Source organism: Myiozetetes cayanensis, unplaced genomic scaffold, assembly GCF_022539395.1.
Source record: "Myiozetetes cayanensis isolate MyiCay16 unplaced genomic scaffold, myiCay2020 scf21, whole genome shotgun sequence".
Classification (NCBI taxonomy): domain Eukaryota; kingdom Metazoa; phylum Chordata; class Aves; order Passeriformes; family Tyrannidae; genus Myiozetetes; species Myiozetetes cayanensis.
Genome location: NW_026087423.1, coordinates 5,599,241 through 5,622,942, shown reverse-complemented (window position 1 = coordinate 5,622,942; position 23,702 = coordinate 5,599,241). Strand labels below are relative to the sequence as shown.

At 44.5% G+C, this 23,702-nt stretch overlaps 1 protein-coding gene across 4 annotated transcripts in view; it reads left to right on the top strand.

Annotated features, from left to right (window-relative positions):
- Window positions 1-7,614: 7,614 nt before the first annotated feature.
- CLTCL1 (clathrin heavy chain like 1) overlaps window positions 7,615-23,702 on the top strand; it is a 34,560-nt gene continuing 18,472 nt past the window's right edge. Inside the window, exons 1-7 of one of the 4 annotated variants that reach the window (XM_050318427.1) lie at window positions 7,615-7,794; window positions 15,629-15,836; window positions 19,905-20,173; window positions 20,444-20,605; window positions 21,478-21,591; window positions 22,766-22,939; window positions 23,173-23,370. In XM_050318427.1, coding sequence (XP_050174384.1) covers window positions 7,753-7,794; window positions 15,629-15,836; window positions 19,905-20,173; window positions 20,444-20,605; window positions 21,478-21,591; window positions 22,766-22,939; window positions 23,173-23,370 — 1,167 coding nt within the window. In that variant the 5' untranslated portion in view covers window positions 7,615-7,752. Of the gene's footprint in view, window positions 7,795-15,628; window positions 15,837-15,886; window positions 16,479-19,904; window positions 20,174-20,443; window positions 20,606-21,477; window positions 21,592-22,765; window positions 22,940-23,172; window positions 23,371-23,702 lie in introns of those variants that run through there. The other 3 variants (XM_050318423.1, XM_050318424.1, XM_050318425.1) reach the window with 3 other exon arrangements.

Sequence of the window (23,702 nt, the reverse complement as noted above, 5' to 3'; positions counted from 1 at the left end):
CCATTCCAAAATGTTTAACTCGATATTACAAATGAGGATGGGTTCCAGCTGGGTTTTAATCCTATGGCCTGTATTTGACCGTTCTTGTTTTGGAATAACTGATCAAAAAGCTCAACAGTTTCCTGTATTCTACCATTTTTCCAGCTATTTCACTGGCTTTGTGAATGAGTAAAGTCAGACACAGCCCAGACACAGCAAATCAAGCTCCTGTTTGCAGACACAAACTTGGCAATATGCATTAACTGAACATAGTTCTTGCATCAGGCAACACATCATGTGCTGTCTCAGCCACATTCTGGGCTACAAGAGAAATACGCAGATGTTTAAGGATCTTTGGCAGGGCCCATGCCAGTGCTTATTTCTTAACACTAAACTTGTTTCTTTCAGTTCTTTAGTTCTCCTCTTCCAGCGTAACAGAAGAAACAAAAGAAGAGCTGCTTATTATGAGCATGTTTCAATCTTCATGAAATGGATAGAACACGCAAAGATGAGTCACTTCTGATGTGCTGCAGCCAGAGCCCTGCTCCATCCAGAATTTTAAGCACTAGACTCTGGTTGAGTTGGAGCAAATGACTTGTAGAGAGCTAAGATGGAAGAGGGAAAATTCCAACACCAGGGCTAGAAACTCACCCCTTTGGATGCAGAATGGCTCAGTGCAGGAAGGAGACAATTAAAAGCTACTGCATGATAACCTCCATATATTCTTTTTGAAATTAGTACTTTATTAGATCACATTTTCCCCCGATGGGGACCAAAAATCTGCAAAGCAACATGACGACAACATGCTAAATAAATGGTTTAGCTAACACTTTGTCTGCTTCCCCTTTCCTTTTTGTGTTTGCTAAAGATACTCTGCATATCTGGAACAGCACAGTTTGCCAAAAAATTGATGTAATTTTTTTATGTTTCAGGGCACCCCTCAGGCCTTTAGAAAAGTACAAAGTACCAAATATTCTTTAAACTGGGGAAGATTTTTCTAAACAGAAAGGATTGTAAATTCCCTCTGGTGCTTGTTAAGGTCTCTGCACAGGAGGTTTTCTCCCTTTATTCGACACCCCTTACCTAAGGAGCATCTCTTAGACTGAAAGTCCTGGCATAAAGGGCCATGGCTGTCTTCCTCTTGTGTCATCTAAACTCATTCTAGTGACAGGGTAGCAAAGTGTTTATGGATTGCTTCTGCCAGCACTTAGCAGGAATTTTTTTTAAGGTAACTTAGTCATTTCATTATGAGGACTTTGAGCATGTGAGCCTGTGCTTGCCTACATTTTATTCCAGCTCAGCCATCTGGTTTGTGTTGTCAAAAATCTAAAAGGTAGCAAATTTGTGATTGTTGAACTTCTCTGGGAAACATCTTTGTGTTGTGTTTGTGTGTTGAAAATTCTAGTTAAGACTGAAGTTCAAGAAAAGCCAGTCTGTTACATTCAGGTTGTGTATGTCATTAAGAACCAAGAAATGCAGAGAACATCCATTAAACCTGCTCCACAAATAATTCAAAGACAGAGAAAGCCAAGAGTGAATAAGAAAATCAGGGTGACTTTTATCTTCAGCTTCCTGAAATCCTGCAAGCCAGGGCCTTTGTGTTACATAAAACAGCATTACATGGTCTAACAAAAACCTGGTTTTGAAGGGGACAACACAGTTCAGGAAATAATGGTGTTTTCAGGACAGGATTTCTGAACCTATCTTTAAAGATAACACAGATAAAGGTACAGATTCATACAAAACCAGGAATTTGGACATAAAGGAATGGAACAAAAATATTTCATGAACAATAAAACTAATTCAAGAAGGTGCAGACTTCGGTCAAAGACTTTTTTTTCCCCACAATTTGCACTGACTGCTTCATAGACTTTCCAGTAAGGGCTGAACTCCCACTTCAGCCACTCCTTCTAAATAAAAGTCTCTTCCCTCTCTGGCTGCCTATTTTCATGGGAGTTGCTGGAATTCAGTATCCTGGAGCTTATTCCTCTCCATCACATATGGCTGATTTTGGCCACTGGTCTCAAAACTTACTGTGGTGGGGAAAAGGAAGCAAGGCAAACGAGAACAGTCATAAAGAGTTGTTTCCTTCTGGAGCTGGGGGAATTCATAGCTTATGAGTTTAGGGAGTGCTTCTTGCCAGGATTAAGAGAAGGGGAAATATATTGTAAATGCCCTACAGAAAAGAAAAGGTCTGTTTACAATCTGCATGGTTTACCACTATACTTGAAAATGTAACAGGGTTTCTGCTTTTCTTGGCTTCATTCTCTTTCCTGGATAATGTAATAATGTTAAGAAAATGAACATTGAGGTTTTCCCTGTCGAGGGTCTATTTCAAAGGAAATAGCTAAAAGGCCCTAGCAGTCAATATATTCAGCATTTTCCAAATCACCCTGTTAATGTGCAAGTGGCCAACACTGGCTCATTAAGCCTTGCTGTAGGACAGAGGTGACAACCAGCAGACCCCTCCAGGTCCTTCCCAGCCCCTTCTCATGCCCGTTTTGTGCACACTTGACTGGTTATGTTCCTCAGGGCTGTTCAACAACTCGCACCATCTAGGCTAAGGTTTCACTTGGTCTATTTAGAAGCATAGCTTGGTTTCTGCCATTCCAGACCTGGTGAAATCCGTGAGAGATGCACCCAGGATTGATATCAGCTACCTCATCCCTTGCCACTGGTTACATTTTCAAAGAGCACGTTCCCCCTCTATCCGCTTGATGAATGAGCTGCCAGAGGAAACACCCTGGAGGAATTCAGCTTCTCAAAGGTTGTTGCAGCACACGGCCCTGCTCCATCTGTCAGGATTGTGAAGGCACGCGTTGACTCCCGTGCCCTTTATCCGGCTCTGCGTCACTCACCAGCAGATCTCTGTTTTTACAAGGCTGGTTGGAGGAGTTGCAATTTCAGCTGAGAAACTGCCGTGTAAGGAACTCAGCACCTGCTGCAAAGCCTGGAGAGCAGCAGTGTCCAGGGAAGAGCAAAGGACTCCAGGAATGCACAGAGAGCATCGGTGTCCAGGTACTGCTCACGGACAGAAATGGCTCCTTCCAATGGAACTGCTTCTGGGAGGCCAGACAGGCATGTTGTTTGCAAGCTACAAGTAAATCATGTATCATCATGGCATTCTCTGTGGGGAACCTAAAGACCTCCAGCCTGCACTGCTACTACCTCTAGGCACTTGTGCTCATTTTGACATTAAATGCCATCAGAATCTGCTGATGGAGATGATGGGAATGATCATCCCCAGCAGAGCTTTCATGTACAGGGACTACAGGATGGGGCTTCACATACTGAACTAAATTCATAAAGTGACCTTTATCAAGAACATGTCAGGAGTTAAATCCACCTGAACAGGGGACTGCCTTTAAATTCTAAGCATGTACAATGCCATTCTCCTTTCAAAGAATGAACTAGAGGGAATTTAAACATTAAACAATTACATATGAAACAACTCTGCAACATAATCTTTACATTTCAAATAATTTCTTCAAAAACATTACCATTTTTACCAGTCTGCTCCCAGGAGCTCGCACAATGACTTACACAAACCACAGAAGAAACTCATCCAGAGCCTGAGAGTGCTCTGTATGACCCAGAGTTATGCATTCAGCAAGAACAGATGGAAAAGGAGAATTGAATTCCAGGTGAAAAGAGCATTATTTGAATGGAACTTTGCACTAAAATGGAGAATGACTGCGGGACATGCACAGCTCTGGGTGGGAGATGGTGAGAGGAGACTCAGCAGTGAGGAGCCTGTTGGAAGGAGGGAGAAGAGACAGAGGGGAGGAAAGGGGAGGGCTCCACCGTCTCCAGGAGACAAGCTGGAAAGAAGTCCAAGGAGCGAGGGTGTGGTTTGAAAAACAAGGAGTACAATTTCAAACTGGATTCTGAAGCAAACAGTCAGCGAGGGCCTCGAGATCCATGAAAGACCAATTTTCTCCCTGAGACACCAAATCACAACTTCAGGAGCTGTTGTGGCACTCTGTCGTTGCTGCACCACAACATCTCGTGTGAGTGCTGATACAGCTTTCCCGAGGTTTGCATTTATCTGTTAAGCAAAACATTGACACTCCGGCGGCGCCAGGCAGCGTTCAGCTGGAACAGATGTGGATCAACACCCTGCCTTCAGTGCTCACAGGCAGCAGCTCTCCAGCAGTTTCAACGGTCAGGCACGAGGACGAGCAAGTCCAGCATGCAGAGTCTGCATCCCTTGGAGCTGCACGTGATCCCACATGGGCAGGTCTGCAGTGGACACTCTCTCATACAGGCCAGAAGATGTGCCAGTGCCATTTGACTTCTTTGTATCAGAACAGTCAAGTGGCCAAAAGTTTGCAAAATGGGTACTCGTGCAGTTAAGTGGTGATTTGCACGGGTGTTGTTGAGCAGGAACTTCCTTGGATGATGCTGTGGGAAGAAGACTAAGAACGTGCACAATACATACAAGAGTTTTCCATGTAAATAACAGCCCCTCCAAGACAAAAATGCAGCTCTTCTCAGGGCTGTTTTCAACCACTGGAAAAAGAGCATCAGGCTGCCATCCATAGGATGAGACAGAAAACCAAATATTTGGACGAAAGGAACCTCTGAAAAAAAACAGAGAAACATTTACCAGGAGCTTTTCCATTTGCTTTGTTGAAGGATTTCTAGGGATTACACTCTTCTCAGCTGCTGGGTGCTGTGGCTCTGCCTTGTATAAAGGAGCAGGAGAGTAGCAGTCAGCTAATCAGAGGGGCACTAACACAACGCACCATTAGAGACCCTTTACATTTCCTTTTAATAGACTGTAGGAGAAATTCCTTAAATAAGGCCAGTAGTGCCTTCCCATTGAGAGATCCCAAACTAAATATAGAAAACAAGGTTAAAATGCTCCGTTCAAACATCCATGCACACAGCTGACTGTGCAGAGGGCAGTTCCTCTTGCAGCGGAAGCTCAGCAGGCTGCAAAGTGGACAAAAGACGGCAAAATACTTTTCCCTTTTTTTTTTTTGATTTGTGCCACAGTGTCCAACACTTTCAGCTCACTCTTCAGAGCTTGCAAAGAATGTAACCCTTGGGTTCAGCAAAGCCAGGTCTTATAAAGGACAGATATTTAAACACAGAGAGGTGTAAAGAAGGTACAAATGAGAAAGACAGCAGCAGCCACAAGTGTGGCAAAGCACTCTTACATAAAGGGAGAGGCTTTTTTTACTATGGATATTATGGGATGTTGTAATTAGGATTTGGCCAGCTGGGATTGGGCATGAAGGATTATATTATTAAAACTGTAGTGAAGAAATATAACAGACCTTTAATTTTAATTATACTTTAAAAGAGCCTCGATTTCCTCGCCAGTGATCTCTCTAATTCGTGTTAGCAGTTTGGTGCCAGACTACTAAGAGGGATTGCACACAATACACAGTGACTTTTGTGCATTGGTAATTCTTAATGATAAAAATAAGTCTCAGAGACAAATCTGTTGCCTCTTTCCTGTGTCACAATTTTCTTCAAAACATAAACGATATAGACATGTATATCCTAAAACTATGTACATTACTTAAGAGGTCCTACTTTATTTGTGAAATAAATGATGAAAATCTGTGCCTTGTTTTTTTTTTTAAGACATAGTTAGCTATAAACTAAAGAGCAAAAATAGGAGCTCTGGATATAAATAATTGGCATCCATAAAGTGACTGTGAGGGAGGACAGCTGACAGAAGAAAACACAGAACAAGCTCACTATACCAACATGGGCTGGTGACAGATGATGTCCTGATGTCCCACTGATGGTCTGTCTCTGCAGCACTGATGACTTGCCCTCAAGTGGAAACTCATAACCCACCTTAATTAAACTGCTGCTAACAAACCTGCAGGGCAGATGCTACTCAAACCCCTTCTGACCACGTAAAGAAAAGTTGTCTCCACTTCAGCTCCAGTTTTTGCTTTGCTCTTTTGAGAGACCAGACCTTGGCACCTAACCCCAATCAGGAGTCTTCTGGGGACAGATACAGATCCCAGATTTCCTCAGGGATGGGGCTTTAGCAGCACCTCATCCCAGCCACCTGTTCATTGGGCTGTTCAGGGTTTCCTCTGTCCAGATGGAGACCTTCAGGTCTCCCAAATATGGCAAAGGGGTCCCCATGGCTGCAGCCTGTGCTTGTGCATGCCAGTAGAACCCAAGATGTCTCAGCAGAGCCATGCCTATGATTCCTTTGGAAACCTAACCCAGTTTTGGCAATTCCCATCTCCATGTATTAAAAATGAATGAGGTTACGTTAAAGTAATGAGGTTTTAAATTGTAATATATTTGAAATTGTTTTAATCTGCCTTCTGGTTTTGAGTCTTCAGGGGTCCCTTGTTCAGCTTTGCTTCACAACGCTCAGGATAAGAAACTAATCTACAAAAAATTAAATTAGAGATTCTCCCGTAATCCTGTGTTTCCCAGAGCTGAGCTCTCTGGGAAAATGTGAACAACACAATGCTCTGAATAAAAGTGCTGGAGCTAGCAACACTGCACCATTTCCATCTCAAAGGATTACTGTAATTTAGGAGAAATATAATAGCTTTAGAGTTACCTTCACCTCCCTCATCTGATGCTAATGGGCTGACTAGGAGTGAGGGTGAAAGAAAAAGGTGCTGATGTACCTCTTGCATGTTGGACCCTTCACTTCTTGGTTATTCAGTAACTTCCAATTCACAATGTCAACTCTTGGGGGAAGGAGCCCTATTCCTATTTAGAAATCGCGAAGGGCAAAACAGCGGCATGGTTTTCCAAACATGTGGCCATAAAACCCCTCACACACCTCCGGGCGCGGCTGCGGGCAGCAAAGCCCACATGGCGCCAGGGCAAGTGAAGGTGGGCCAAGGGCAGCTGTGCCGCCTGATCCCAGCGCCGGCCGAGCCCCCTGGGGGTCCCGGGGGCTCCCGAGGAGGAGAAGGAGGAGAAGGAGAAGGAGGAGAGCCGCGCTTTGGCACTGCCAGCCACGGCGGCAGGTGCCGGGCAGGCGGCTCCCGTTCCCCAGTGCCCATCAAGGGCCACCGCCGGGGGGGCAGCACATGGGTGTCCCCTGCCTCCCTCCTCACCCCGGCGAGAGCCCCGGGGCGCCGAGGGCAGGGACCATCGCCCCGGCACCGCCAAGCTGCTGTGGGGGAACTCCGGCGTCGGTGTGAGGGTGGGACGGAAGGAGTCGCGGGGGTCGGTGTGAGGGGAGCTCGGGGACAGCCCCGGGGTCGGTGCGAGGGGAGCTCGGGGACAGCCCCGGGGTCGGTGTGAGAGGAGCTCGGGACAGCGCCGGGGGGAGCTGGGGAGGGGTCCGGGTCACGTGAGCGCGTGTGGCAGCAGCGGAAGGATACCTGCACTCTGAAAACCCTCCCGCCCCTCTCCGCTTGCCATAGCCGGGGAGGGGACCCCCCCTCTCCTGGCAGCGCCGTCCCCAACCCATCCCCTTAGCGGGAGTGCAGGGACAGCGGGGCAGAAAAAGGGCTGGGGGTTGAGGGCGGGCGAAAGGCGGTGGCGATGGGCGGGGTAAAGAAGCACGTCGGGAGGGACTATTTGAGGAGACCCTGGCAGGCTGGCGAGATGCGGAGTGATCCCGGCGGCGAGTGAGCGGCCCCGCTCTGAGGCCGAGGAGGGCGGCGGGCGCGCCGGGCGCCATCCCAGCGAGGGCTCCGCGCCTGCGCCGCTCCCGCCGCCGTGAGGGGAGCACCGGCCCCCGCTCCGCTCCGCTCCGCTCCACCGCCCGCCCCTGCCCCGCGCCCCTGCCCCGGGCAGCTCGCCCCCAGCAGCTCGCCCACAGCCATGGCCCAGATACTGCCCATTCGCTTCCAGGAGCATTTCCAGGTGAGCGCGGCGGGGCGGCGGCGGAGGCGAGGGGAAGGGGCTCCCCCTCCTCTGCTTCACCCCGTCCCTCCCAGGGTGGGGGGGCCGCGGCCTAGGCGGGCCGGGGGCGCGCTGAGGGGCGGGGAGAGGGGGCCAGGCCGCAGGGGGAACCCCCTCCGTCCCCTCGGACCCCCTCCGTGCTTGCTTTCCCTCCCTGCGGATCGCGGCCGCCGTCCCGCTGGGCGCCGCGGGAAGGCGCGCGGGGCCGAGCCCGCCCCCGGTGCGGGCTCCGGGCTGCCTCGTCTGTCTGTCCGTCCGCCCGTCCATCCCTCCATCCATCCCCGGGGCTGCCTCTCCGCGCCGTGCGGAGCGGCCGCGATTTGTGCAGAGTCACTCGCCGCCTGAGGGACCTCCCGCTCCGGGGAGGGGGAGGCGCCGCGCCGGGGCCGCGCCGCTCGCCCCGGGGACCGCGGGCTTTCCCCCTCCCGGCTCGGGGGGACGCCGCAGTCTTGCAGAGGCATCGCGGTTTTTCTCTTTTACCGTCACCCTCAGGATCGCGGAGGTTCCAGGGAACCTCTTTCTGGGCAGCTGCGAGGAAATCGGTGAGATGAGGTGCAAGAAAGCATTTGGACTTGGAAGCCGAACAGCTTCTGTCCCTTCTTCCAAACATAACAATATTTAAAAAAATCCTCCCCCAGAATAACATGGTTGTCTTAATAGTCTGTGAAAACTCTGATGCCAGCCTTGGAAAAGATCCATGACTAATGGATGCAGCACAGAGAAACCGGTTTATCTGTTTCCTTGTGACCTGGTGGTGAGGGAGGGTTGTAAATGGAGTGAGAGAACAGCGGTCTCTGAACATGCAGTTTGAGGCAGGAATTAAAGGAATTTGCTAAATGAATGAGAGAACAGGAAGTGGACTTGGCAAGTCATCCTTCTGTCGCTGTACCGCCCCTTTCTGTCAAATCAGGCATCCATTTCAAAATACAAACGGGGCATCGTCCCCCATTGAGGACTTGGTGCCTCTTCAGGCATTTCAGCCTGGGAAATGGTTTCGGCCACTTCCAGCTCCCTTTGGGAAGTGGTTTTTTGCTGAACTGGGAGAACTGTCCCATTGACCCTAGAAGGAGCTCTAGTCTGAAAAACAGTAATTAGAGCTAGTGAATTCCAGAAATATCTAATCTCTGTGCCCAAGGGAACAGACACACCTGTGTCCTCTGAGTTTTCGTGGGTTAGGAGAGTTTACAGGGTGAAGAATTCTGCTGTCACTCCACCCCCTCCCTGCCTGTGTCCACTATAGCAGTGATTGCAATAATCTCAGATAGGTTCCTAAGAGCTGCAGTACTGTTGTCCCACATAAGAATTTTGGGATCAAAGTGTTTCTGATGTCAGAGGGAAGCATATTCTTACAGTTTCAAACTAGCAAATGTTAACCAATTGTGCTGATTGTGTTTGATCTGTACAACAATGCTGAGAGGGCATCACACTTAATATGCAGGAGGTGTACTGTGCTGCTTTGCATGTTAAATGACTGTTTCTGTGATTACTGGTGGTGTGTGTCTTGCCACACTGCCAATATCAGCATTGTGGGACCTCAGTTTTGGGTGGGGGGCTCCACACCTGCTTCTCGAGGGATCTGTACTGAAGTCATATTCTATTTTTTGCTACCACCTGCTTTTGCTCTTAAATAATTTGATCTTATTTAAAGGGCTGATTCTGTGCTTGAGTGACTATTCCCCAGCGTGAAAGCTGCGTGGAGGAGCAGGGAAAACCTTGGGATGCCCATTGTTAACACGTAGGACCAAATTTCATCAGCATTCGCTCTCCCCCCAGGCTGAGCTCTAGAGCAATGCTGTGCTAAGGAGGAACTGAGAGCAGGAGTAGCTGGCAGTAGGAATGCAGTCAGCCTCCTCAGTGCTGCTTCTGCAGTTGTCCCTACATGGTGGGATAAATAGGGAGGGAAAATGAAAGGAATGTGGGAACTCAGAGTGTTTGATCTGGCTGGATATCTGCAGTACAGTTTTATCAGCTCTAACTTGATATTAAGTGTTGTAAACATCTAGAGTCATGAATAAATTATACGTGCTGCTTATTATTGACTGGTAGGGAACTTGTGAAAACATTAGGCCTTCCCTTCATAATTCTACACTATCACCCATATGTAGCTTTATCAGCTTAATCTCTTCCCCCCCCTCCCCCACTAATTCCAAGCAATTGGCTTGACTACAGTTAAATTATCATATTTAATATTAGTGTAGCAAATATCCTATGCTGCTTTATGATAAATCCAATAAAGTTATAATTCCTTGTAATTGTGCTGTGTTTCAGTGACCCTGAGTTGAATCTTTCTGTACCTTAAGTCAATCTGTGTACTGTTGGTACCTGTAACCTTTTTAATTAATTAATATGGCTTTAAGTGATTAGAAGTTTAGTTAGTGATATAATTAATTCCAAATTCAGCCTGTTGCTGGTGAAATGTGATTTCCCTCAAGTTCAGAGTCTTCCCGAGGTAGTTGTATGTACTTTACTAAAAGAAGAACTGAACCATGCAGTGCTCTCCAGAGAAGCTAAACATAAGTTGCAGTGCTAAATACTGAACTCTTCTCTCCCACTCTCTCTCGCTGGAAGTGGATAAATGGTAGTGTGAAGTGAAACAGAGATCTTGGTCCACGTAGAATTGGAGGAGTGCTGGGGATCAGCAGGCTGTTTACATTCCTTGTGCAGCTCATTTTGCCTTGTGTTCAGCATCCTTCTGACTGAACAGTAGCTCCAAGGCTGTGCAGGAGGAGTGACTGCCAGTCACAGAGCACATTAAATTTGGAGCTGTTACAGCCTGTACGTTCGAGTCCCGTGTGAGCTGAAGGTTGGAGAACAGTGACAGTGGAAGAAAAGATACCCAGGTCTTGTTGGGGTAGAAGGAACTTGAGACTGTTTAGCTACATTTAATACAGTTGAACAGTAGTTTCTAGAGGTGAACTCTCACTATGTCTTCAGAAATTCATAAAGTACTTGCACCTTGCTCATTCTTCCCCCCAAGGATATTGAAGTTCAGTCCCATAACACGGGAGGGGAATAAGACAAGGCTTTAGTTCTTATCTGTCTGGTGGCTGCCCAGCTGCAGCGGTGCAGCCTCTGCCAAGCCCCGCTACAGTGAATTACTAGCGCACACTACTTAAACTAATGTGATTAAATCAGGTTCTTAACTCCAGTGCTTCTATTGGAGCAGTGAATTATAAATTATTTACCAGATTGAACTCTTGCGAGGGGATTGTAATTTACAATGGAAGTGCTGTAAAAGACCAAATATGCTGGGACATAGGCTGGGAGCAATACTACTGGAATTCAGTGTACAAAGTGTTCCTGATCTAAAATTAAAACTTTTCCTTTACTTAGTCATTGGTTTTCTCTTAAAAGCGTCTCTTTGTGCCCTAAGCTTTTTTCAGTTCTTACTAGTCAAAATATCTGCTTGTCTACAGAGAAGACTGTTGTTTGTGCAGTCTCAGGTTCCAAGGTTGGAGCCTTCATCCCTTAGATGCAGAGACACACAGTTCTGCTGTCTGTTCAATAACTGATCCAGGCTCTTGAGCACAGCCAACTACTGTGAAAAAACTTGTGTGCATGACATGCTCTCCATACCTAAGTGTTGTGCATCTTGGTGAAGCACTGAGAGGCTGAAGTATTGTGGTTTTAAACATAGAGGATGTAGATTTACTCCCATCATTTTCAAGGCAAAACCGGTTTCTGTTTGGATAGTCTGGCTTGTCTTATTAAGAATTACTCACTGTTGTGCAATGGGCATGAGAAAGCTGAATGGCTTTTATGAATTTGCTTTAGATAGACATGTGGACTTGAAAAGCACTCAGGATGTTTGCAAGCTGTAAGTGACTCTTTAGACTTGTACTGAAAAGGTAGGGCTCACTATCCTGACTTGATTCAGCTTATTTGTGCACTGGATTCAAAAGTGCCTTGCACATGGTAGGGAGACTCATTGACAGACATACAGGAACAGTGCATTCTTGGTTTGTGTTATGTTTAAAAAGTGCTTACGGAGCTTTTAGCAGGCAGTTTTTATTGGGATATGTATAGCCTCTGACCAAGCCCTAGTCTTTTCTAATGGCCTTAAACAATTGTTGATCACCTCTAACAAGCATTTCTGCTAGAGCTGTGTGGCATAAAGCTGAAATGGGATATTTAATGAACTCCAGAGAGATATTAAATTCGGAGAGTCCTTCTGACTCCTGCATTTAACTGATTGTAGATCCTAATTATTGGAGTGACAGTATTAGACAGTATGTTAGACTTAAATATTCCCATTAGACAAATGGACTTGGTTTGTAGACTAGTAGTATTAGTGTCTGAGTTGGTCTGTACTGGCTCAGTCTGGAATTCTTGTTTAAAAAAACAAACAACAAAAAAAACCCCACAAACATTTTGACTCCATTTCTTAGCAAATGGTACAATGCTGGTAAAAAAGAACAGGGAAAGACTAAATATCGGATTAATAATTGCATTTCATCCTAAGAATGTTTGTATCTTCATTCATGTTGAGAATCAAGCAGTACATCTCAGGTTAATCTTTACCATGTCAGTAAGTTGTCAGTATCTCTAAGATCCTTAATAGTAAGTTTGGTATCTAAGGCAGCCTGCAGTAGTACCAGCTATCTGTGAAGCAAAGATCTTTGTTATCTGCTTGGTTCAGCCTGATGGTGAAGCTGGTTCTGGGCTGTGTGTGTAGATAAGGGCCAGGAGAAGCATTAGGCTGTTACTTGTAGAACAGAATGTTACTCTTTCCTTTCCAGGGCTCACTGTAACCTACCTGGGGTGCTTGCTGGGGCTTAGTTGTATTACCCAAAAGTAAAGTGTAGTGAAATCATGGAAATGATGGTAAATGGAATCATGGAAATCGTAGTAAATGTCTTTGGAAGCACTTTGTAACATTGGATCTTTCTTTTCAAAAGAAGGCACCCTTAGTTTGAGAGAGAATACTGCTTGCCTAAGAAGCATAATAAAAAATGAAAATTTAGCAGCAGTTCAGAGGCCTGATGTTCACTCCTTTATGAAAATAAACTACAGGATCACTAATTAATATATACAGACTTCACTAATGGAGCTGTAGCACCTTCACCTGAGACCTTTTAAGATACATAGAGAAGTGCTTGCTGTAATAAAGTTTTATTAATTGTGTGCTTGAGGAAGGGGAGAAGGTGCTTTAGAACAACCTAGTCCAGATCATCTCGACACGTTTGTCCCATCCAGGATAGAAATGATGCTGGCTGATGTCCCTTTATTTGGTGGTAGAGCTTATGAATATGCCTCTTACACTGCCTCACCATCTCACAAGGATACTTACTGCTCCCCTGCTGGCAGGAACAGTCTTCAGTGTTTCAGACTGCTAAACTGTGAAGTGTTGTCATCATTCCCTAAGGCTTGCAGCATTCTCCTGACCATCCTTTAGGAAGTACTGCCATCTTGCCTTTAAAAGATGTGGTCGGCTTCCCTAATAATACAGATGGCAGTGATTATCATGCAGAATTCAGCATTGCATTTTCTGAGAGTTTTGCTAGATTTTATAATAGTTAAAATGGGAAATTGATGCAAAATATCACTTGTCATACTGAAGATACCCAAAATGTTATTCTTCAACGTGGACCAAACTTTGGAGTGAATAATCGTGGGCTTAAAGCTGAACTCAAGTAGGAAATGCCTCAAGGTTCTCACTATGCAGAGCGGGTGGCCGGGGGCTGTCTCTTGAAGAGTAGGTCAGACTGAAGCACACTAATTGAGAAGAGACCTGGAGGAAGCTCCAGTGCTCTGGAAATACATCTGGATTTGGATTCGTTAAATCAAGTTAGGAACTTGGCTGTGCTGCTTTTAAATCTCTTGACCGCTCTAGTGAAGCTTAACTGGTCTCTTAGAATGGGCTGTGCTCTGTTGGCAGATGGACTCGGATTGTGCTCAGCATTAAAATGCTCAAGTGTCTGCTGTGAACAATGTCCCACAATATGTGGACATTGTCTGACTTAGAGCATGAGGGCAAGAACAATGGAATTTAGAGCCCGTCATTTATTCCTCTGTTGTTCAAGGTCACAGAAGTTGGTGGAACTACAACTTGCATGTTTATTGGGTACTAAAATGTTCTGTGTTACACGTGAGAGGTACAGGAGTTGTCTTAGTATGGGAACTTCTTCCCTTCCTGACAGACAAGCCCGGCAGATCTGTTTTCAGAGCTCCAGGTGCCAGCACGTTCTGAGGACCTTGTGCCTAAACGTTGATTCTCTTTTGGAATGAAGGGCACCTGCTGAAGTTGAGTAGCGTGTATTGAAGCATTTGCCTCTGAAGGGAGGTGTAGCTGGATGGCTCTCAGTGCTGCTGAGAGACTCTCGCAGGAATGAGTAACCATCCTCCGCATGCGTGCACTGGGCTTGTGTTGCGTTACTGAAACCTGAGTCTGTTGAGATTTGCAGTTACTGAGCTGAGTGGCTCTTCATTAGTCAGCTCAACAGAAAACAAACAATTCCTGAGGCGTTCTTGGGCACAGTCCTGGCACACCACACTTGTAGGTATCTGTTACATATCCAATTTACAGTTTAAGTGAGTAGCTTTACAGAAGCTGTAACAAACCATGATCAGCCACTTCAAACACATGAAAACAGTATTTGTGATGCCATCACAGGTCTTCTTGCCCAAGGGGTTTGTAGTCTATTGTAGGCAGGTCCTGGTGCTGTGTATCAAAGGAGCCTAATGACTCAGTGATGCTGGTGGTGGACTCTGTCCTTTCTCCTTGAGGGCAGTAATTTTTCACTTGCAGTGCACTGAAAAGCAGTGTAGGTTAATCCCTTGAGAGGCTTCAGTGAAGCTGATACAGTTCCTGTGCTTGAAAAGCATCGCTCTGGGGCATAAAGCAGGTGCTCAGGCTTGTCACAGTTACTGTTATATAAAATGTGGGTTGCATACCAAGCTGGGGTGTGCTGGGCAGGTAAACCTGATTTACTGCAGACCGATGGAACAGTGGTGCTGCCACCTCCTCCTGTTAGCCCGAGATTGAGAGTGAATGGAAACAAAGCGTAACACGAAAGGATGAAAATGAGGAACAGCCAACTTCTAGGGCAGCCTATTCAGCAGCACAAAATGACTTCAAGTTGCATTGAGAGTAGTAACTCCTTTGTTCCTGCTGTTGTGTGGTTGAGCAGAAGTTATGTTTTCAGAGTTGGACATAAGGCTGGAGGGGCCTGCATTGCAATCCCAGCCTTTGTGTTGAACCAAATAGCACGACCTCTTGGGCAAGGAGAGATGGAATGACTGATTATTTTAACACATCTTTCTTAGCTTTTACTGGTAAAAATAAGATTCTAAGAAGATGAATAAGTCTACTTGTAAAAATCGGCCATTTGAGACCTGCTAGGTAGACTTCATTCCATACTGCTGCTAGGAATGGGGTGCATAAGGGTAATTGGTTCTTTCTGTATGACCTACTGATCCTGAATGTTGTAGTTCTGCCACTTAAATTTTGAATATCAAATTTACCAACCTTGTTAAAACTGGAATAATGATGCTACTGCTGTTATTCAGTCTGTCACGTTACTAGAACCAGATTAAGGGGAAGTTAAATCTCCTTTTAGTTTGCATCAATAACACAAGTTTGGAATGTGTTTGGGACCTAAATACTGACAATTGTGTAGTTCTTTACCTATGGAACAAAGTGAATCGTAAGATAAGTCATAGTTCAATAGTACACATTCTGGTCAGAGAAATCTGTCAGTCTTGCATTTCCTTCTGGAGGACATTTAGACATAGAGGCTTGAGTTAGACCTTCAACATGGAAAGGATAATAAAGCACTCTCTTCTGTCTCTCTAGCTCCAAAATCTGGGCATTAACCCAGCAAACATTGGATTCAGCACCCTCACAATGGAATCTGACAAGTTCATCTGCATCAGGGAGAAGGTGGGAGAGCAGGCACAAGTAGTGATAATTGACATGAGCGATCCCACAACACCCATCAGACGCCCAATTTCTGCAGAAAGTGCCATCATGAATCCAGCCTCCAAAGTAATAGCCCTGAAAGGTGAGTAACCCTTGGTCGCTGCAGTGTGGAAACTGCTGTTTAGCTGCATTACTGCTTATGAAAGCTCTTCAGCTTTATGTAAATTTTCTAAGAAGAATGTGTATGAGGATAAGAATTCTTGCCTCAACTTGCATGCTGTATTTTTGGCAGTAGATCTTTCAGTAATCTTTGGATGATTTGCCTCCAAGTGGGTGTGAGATGCTTGGACCTGGCACTGCAGCCTCCTATCCTTGCTGAGGACCAGGTCAGCATCTGGTATGCTTTCCCTTTAACCAGGTATTGTAAACTTAATGGACACTTGTATAGATGTAGAGCCATTCTTATTTTCTGTACTGTCCTGGCCCTTTCCTGTAGCTCTGTAGGGTTCACTAGATAGCAATAAAAATGTTGTAAGGATGACCAGTAGCTGTGAAAGTCTGAATGTACAAGCATGTTAAGTTTGACAATCATGAGGTCTTGGAGCTAAAAGACCTCTGCTTACCAGTACCTGTGGTGCTGTTACTACCTTTAGGTAGCACTCTGAGCTCAAGTAATTTTTAATTCATCTCTGGTTCTTTTCTCAAATGACCAACATCTGGTAATTAATCTCAATAACTATTACTGACTATGTACTTTTCTTCCTGCATCTTATCTAAACAGATGGTGAGTGAACTTTGTCCTGACATTTTGTGTTCAGTAGTTCAGAATGGTCTAATCTCATAAAAAGTACTGAACTTTGAGGTGGCCATTTGACAGTTCACTTCATAGCCAGGTGGGGAAATCTTAATCCTCAACTGGCATTACAGTGACAATGTTTCCATTGGCTCGTTTCCCACCATTTGGCTGCTTTGACTATTGACTGTACCGAGTGAAGAAAGAGTGTGCTCTCAGTGTCTGTGTGTTTGTGTGTGTATATGATGGAAGTACAGTTGATAGACAAAATGAAGTTGCAATATTTTTATGAGAGACCTCTGCTAGCATGTCCTGTGTGCTATTCATTTTTGCCTAAGTGTGTTTTTTATTGTGAAAAATCATGGTGAAATTACTTAGGGGTCCAAGAAATAACTTCCTCAGAACTGGCACAAAACCTGTACCTTCTTGTCTTTGGTCTCAGGCTTGTACTGACATCAGGTGAAAACTGAAGTGTGAATGTTTAACTTCAGCTGAATCTGTGATTGAGCTGAGGTAGTTACACATCTTGCAAAGCTCTGCCTTACCTGGGGTATGGGCAAAGGTAACAATGAAAAAAAGTTCTCATCTGTTAAGAGTTCACTGTCCTTAATCTTGGACCCCTTTAATCAAACTGTATTGGCAAGGAAAGTGCCTTCTCTACACTAGCAGAGCTCATCTACCACTTAAAAGGAAACTGTATAATCTGGGTTTAAAACGAACATACTAATGAACTAACATATTAAATGAATTATCATGAGCTTCAAAGAATGTAGCTTTATTCTTGCCAGTTAAGACTTGCTCAAAAGGAGTATTGCTCTGTCCATTCAGAGTGAATAAATCTGTCCTCTGAACAGATAAGGTTGAGTTAATGATGAGATACAAAGTTGTGTTGTCAAATGTTGCAAACTTAATGATCTCTTCTGTAAATAATGTAATGATCAGAGGGTTGGGTAGAGAAGAGGAGCTTCATAAAAATAGAGCTACCTAACCAGTATGTTACCCATGATAATGTAAAGGCATGGTTTAAGTCAGTCTGGCACTCCAGACTTTTCCCTGCTGATTGAGTGAGGCTTCAGTGGTCAAAATGGTTGCATATTGTGACTCAGTGTGCCATGATTGGGATTGCTCATAATCCCAGGATTATTGAGCAATAAATGTACAAACCCACCCTCAGAAAAAGAAATGAAATGGTTTTTGATTTAAACTGAAATACAGTATGCACAATTTCATTTCTGGGTTGCATGTGGCATTCTCCTGGTGTACCAAGGTTTATTCGTTGTCCTTGTGTTCATGATTCTCTTGCTTTGCTCTGTACTGAGAGTACCAGTGGTTGGTGTCAGTGGAGAATGCAGCACTCGGGGGTGCTTCCATTCTTTGTGGAATGGAGAAACTTCATGCTCCAGTGAACTGAAATGTAAATTCTTGTTCTAGTGTTCAGAAAACAAATCTGCTTACTTGACTACACCTGTGCAGTCTAAATAGACTCATCAGTTTGGTAGTTTCATCAGAAACACTTACATGTAAGAGTCTGGCTTTTTGTCTTGGATCTTGGCCTAATAAAGTGCTTAAGAAGACATGAGACTCAAATGCACACCTGCCCTCACTATGACTTCATAGCAGATCCTGCTCTCTCTGAATCCAAATAAGGGATCTTATTTGTAGTTTAATTACAGTTTAGGGTTGTGAAGTTCAAATTTATGTTGCCACACTTAAGGAATTGTATACCTATGGCTCCTGCAGCTCCCAGCATCCAGAGCTAAACTGCTTAATGAAGCTTCTAAAACCATTTCCAACTCTAACACAGCAGTCAAATTAAGTCTAGAAAATAGACAAGCATGAGCTTTTAGTTCCCTTCAGTAGCTTGTTCATTTCTTTTATGTTCTTGAAACTAGGAAGGACATCCTGCTTCCTTTTCAGGAAGACTGTCCTTAGGAGCAGTGTCTGTATGCACATGCCGGTATTGCTGTTTAGATGGTGATCAGAGCCCTTCCAGAACTACTGCACGTGAGGCTGCATGCTGTGGGAGTTCAAAATCCATCCCTCAATAGCACCAGGGCACTGCTGGACAAATTGTTGTCCAGTACAGTAAATATGCTGTTTCCAGCTATTAATTCACAGACCTGGGCTTAGTGCATCTGTCTAATACAGCACCTGCATGTGCAGAGCAAGGTGTGGGATGAACAGGCTGCTTTTGGTCCCAGGAAAGTTAGCAAGCTGTCCTGGGAATTGGCTGATCAGGTTGACAGTTCTTTCTTTATGCAGTTAAACCAGGCAGCAAATGCTGTGTGTGGAAGCTCTGAGGTGTTGTGTTGTCTCCTGGCACTGCATTAAACTAATATGATCAATTCACTGTATAAATTATGCTAAACCGTTATAGGGCACTTGGAGATACTTATTAGCTTGGGATTAGTATCTCTTGAAAATGATTCCTCTGTGGCCAGCAGCCTTTATCTATCAACGAACATCTCCCACTTGGCAGTCATAAGTGTTACTAACAGGAAACACTTCTGAAACGTGGATAGAAATAATGGCATTACAAGGCAATACTCTGGCAGTCTGAGTGGGTGTCTTGTGAACAGAAAACAATATTCCTGGAGCTGAGTTCTCTCATCTGTAGTGAAATAAAACATTGCTTTGACTTCCTGAAAGGAATAGATTCCCTTATTCTTTACAGGTTGGTTCAACTAACACTGGTTTTAGGCCTGCACTTACTAGGGTAGGGCTTCTGGTAGTTAAAAGGAATACTAAAATCAAGCCCAAACTTGCAGTACAGTTTCCAAAATCAAGAAGCAGTAATCTTAACTGGAACTAAAGCTCCAAACCTTTCTATAGTCTTTCTGAACTTTTGAATGGCCTCTTCAGTAGGCACTTGTTGTACAGAGTCCATCCATCTAGTTCAGTGTGCAGTTCATCCGACAGAAGAATGAAATGGGAGCTGGGATCTTTGGCTGTCTCGAGCTGTTGTCTCATGCTGTTGGACTCAGTCCAGCTCATCTACAGCAGCTACTAAATGGACACAAACTGGAGCCATTCTCTGTAATGAATGACATCTGCTAGACACCTGTAACTTGGCATACCAGTGCTGGCACCTAAACAAGAGTTTACACAAGCTCTGTAGCTTAGACTGTCTTTTAACTATAGCTTATAGTTAATTGTCTCTGCTTGTCAGTTGTTGGAATGTCTGTGTAAGTGTCTGTAAGAGGGATGTGTTTTGTTTTCAGGATAGTAGAGGTGTTGGGGGTGGAGAGGGGATTCTGTTTAAAAATCAAGTATCAAAGGAGACTCAGATGTGACAGGACACAAACCCTGTCTGTAACACCACTGGTGTTTAACCCAGTGGGTTAAACTGGGTACTTGTAAATAGACAGACTAGGATGGCCACTGATCTCTGATGTTCTTGGATTTTTGTCATCCTAGCTGGGAAAACACTTCAGATCTTTAATATTGAGATGAAAAGTAAAATGAAAGCCCACACAATGGCAGAAGAAGTGATCTTCTGGAAGTGGATATCTGTGAATACAGTTGCCTTGGTGACAGAGACAGCAGTCTACCACTGGAGCATGGAGGGAGAATCGCAACCCCAGAAGATGTTTGACAGACATGCCAGTCTTGCAGGCTGCCAAATCATCAATTACAGAACAGATGAACACCAAAAATGGCTGCTGCTGATAGGAATTTCAGCACAGGTAAGTTCCCTGGAAATGGCTTGTTATGAAGACAGTTGGGAGAACCCTGGCCCCACTTCACTTAATGGCTGCTATAGTTTCTTAACTTTGGCTTCTATAGATCAAAAATTCGACAAATATCTTTGGGGGGGAATCACTTGACTTTCAATACAGCTGAAGTGTTGGAGGAGGGGATGAGAGACATTTGCTGCTTTTTAGTGTACTGTCCCTAAGGTCTTGCTACAAACATTTGAAATCTTACCTGTACAAACTGACCTTTCTTTTTTCCAGCAAAATCGTGTGGTTGGTGCAATGCAGCTGTACTCGGTTGATAGAAAAGTCTCCCAACCTATAGAAGGCCACGCAGCAGCTTTTGCAGAATTCAAAATAGAGGGAAATGCCAAACCTTCTACCCTCTTCTGTTTTGCTGTGAGGAGTCCTGCTGGAGGCAAGGTAAAGCCTGCAGATGTGTTCCTGTTGTGGTGGAGCAGAACTCTGTGCTAACAGAACTTCAGTGCTCACACACTCAGTGCGTGCTCTCTGAACAAGAGAGAACCCTGTGGGCAGCATGTTCGGTCAGCATCGAAACACTGCCTTTCAACAGCATAAAAACTGCAAAAAGTCGAGTTCCTTGGGTGAAACTTAAGCCTAAGAACAAATGTAGACACAATGAGAACTGAGCCCAGGATGTTAAAACATCAGTTTATGTCCATGTGGAGTTTCTGTGTGTATGAGGTATTTAAGCAGTCTCATATGTCTTGAGTTCAGTACAGGAAGAGACCAGATAAGTTGTAGTGCTGTAGGTGTTTTGTTTGCATCAAACTGAATGTGGAATTCAGTAGCAGTTGAATGTACTACAGCTGCTGAGCAGTGTATAAAGAGCTGAGATAACACCAAAATAAACGTCTGGGCCTTTGTAGTCTTGTCATGCAAAACTGATGAATTGACAAGTCTGAGTGTGCTGGTCTTGGCTGGGATAGGGTTAACTTCCTTCTCAGCCCCATACCAGCCTCTTTGAAGAAAGTTAATTGTACCCCAGCTAAAACCAGCACACTGGCTCAAAACATCTTGAACAGGATGTCTTGTATAGGAATAGTCTCTTTTCAAAGAAAATGTTATTGTTTGGGTGTTTTTAAAAATCTTTTCCCAGTTTTTAATTTGTCAAGTTCCAGAAAACTTACCACTCTGAATATGTGGAGCACAGCTCCCCAGACTGTGTTGGCCAAATGTGGCAGATGACTTCAGCAGCATATCAGAGGAGAGGAACTTCTTTCATGTGGCTGTATTTGCAGGCAATCTTGTGACATGAACTCTCTTCTTCCTAGCTACACATAATTGAAGTAGGTCAGCCAGCTACTGGAAATCAGCCATTTGTTAAGAAAGCTGTTGATGTGTTTTTCCCACCCGAGGCACAAACAGACTTTCCTGTGGCAATGCAGGTAAATACATGACCCCCCAAAAAATGAACTTTATAGCCTGGCAAGCAGCTGCCATCTCTATGTAAAGAATGCTTTTCACTAATGCTTTGCTGTCAATTCTTCCTGGTTCTGGGAGGGGTGTTAATAGGTTTGTGGAAGGTAGCCTAGGACTTTAAAACAGTAACTCATATATATATATATATATATAGACTGTTCTTGTATTTGTCTAGGTGTCAACTTAAGGTTGTATTTAAAAATAATAAAACAAAGAAAAAGCCCCAACAAAATCCCTACTAAAACCCTCCAAACCATGAAAGCAACAAAACAGACCCAAAAAACCCCCTCAACAGTGTCTTCAGGTATTGAGCTTCCTACTGATGTTCAGAGTTCTAGCATACCTCTTGTAGTAGCTGCATGGAAAAGGCAATTTGGGACATTAGTGGGAGGTTCTTCAGGAGAGAACACAGCTGGTTGTTTTCACAGACCAGACTTCACTTAGAATGTCTGCGGTTGTAGAAATTGTGTAATAAAAGCAGACTATCTCAGGGCATGCAACTGCTGAGGAGTCTCATAGACCAGCTTCATAAATGGACCAAGAGATGCCTTAAAGAAAGGTGTTTAAATCCTGTGCATGGCAGGATTCATGTGGCTCTGTACTTCAGCTTGAGGCTTAATTAACAGAATATCCAAAGACTTGTTCCAAAGGGAAGGTTCTTCTTTGTCTGAAGACTGTTTTGGCTTGAAAACCTCTCCAGTTTCAGTGACTTCACAGGTAAACTGGAGTACTCAATAGATGAGTTTGGCTCAGGTTCTGCTGGTGCTTTGGGTAGGCTTTGTTGGAAGAGAGTGGGTTCATCTCATTAGTATTTCTGAAGAGGAACTTGTACTGACATATCTAGAGTAGAATTCTAATTATGCCCCAACTTTCTCCCTCAGCCCAGCTCATTAGGATGAGGAGTATGTCCTTTGCTGCAGATGAATTTTAATTTCCCTTCAACCTCTCTGTTCACTGGAGCTATGCCTGCAAATGGCCAGCAAAGCTTTTGAATCTGTAAGAAGAAGCCCGAAGCTATATTTGTTCTTAGTGTCACTACAAAGGCATGTCACTGCAGTACTTTCTTGTGACTAGGCTAAAGGCAGCTGTCTTAGCTGTTACAGGAGTGGTTTTGACTAATAAACCCCCATCTTTTGGCAGATTGGAATCAAGCATGGTGTTATCTATCTGATCACCAAGTATGGCTACATCCACATGTATGACTTGGAGTCTGGAGTGTGCATCTACATGAACCGTATTAGCGCCGACACCATCTTTGTCACAGCTCCTCATGAACCTACCTCAGGCATTATCGGTGTGAACAAAAAAGGACAGGTAACAAATCCACCGTTCTGTTTCTGAGCCCGCTAAAGTTGAGATGGAAAGTAACAAACCTAACGAGTGACTCGATGCCATAAATGTCCTGGAAGGGAGCAAGAGACTATTTGATTAATCGTTTTTTAATCTCTCCTCGTACAGAACTAATTGGAGGGGAACTTGTTTTTTTAATAATTCATAGTAGTTGTGGAAAGGACAGTGCTCCTCAATATTCCCCTTGTCCTTTCCAGGTGCTTTCTGTATGTGTTGAGGAAGACAACATTGTGAACTATGCTACAAATGTTCTCCAGAATCCTGACCTGGGACTGCGTATGGCCATACGGAGTAACCTGGCTGGCGCAGAGGAGTTGTTTGCCAGGAAGTTTAACACGCTGTTTGCTCAAGGAAACTATGCAGATGCTGCTAAAGTAGCTGCATCTGCACCAAAGGTAAAAAGCTCCAAAGGTAAAGCTTAGAAGTCAAGGCGATTTGCCTTTAGTTTAGTCAGTACTTGACATTCAAAACATAAAGTACTGCAATATCAGCCTTTGTTCTCTGCAGCCTTGTAGTGGTTCTGACTAATGTATTTTCCTGAATCCAATAAAGGAACATCTGCCTTACTTTTCCAACCAGACTGGACTTGCTGTGGCCACTGACTTCTTGCTAGGATGTCACTGGTTTGATGGCCTCAATCACTGGAGATGCTTCAGTGTCTGCCTTAGCACCTGTTTTTTTGACTAATATTCAGTCTTCACTGATTAAACATTGCTTCTCTCTTGTG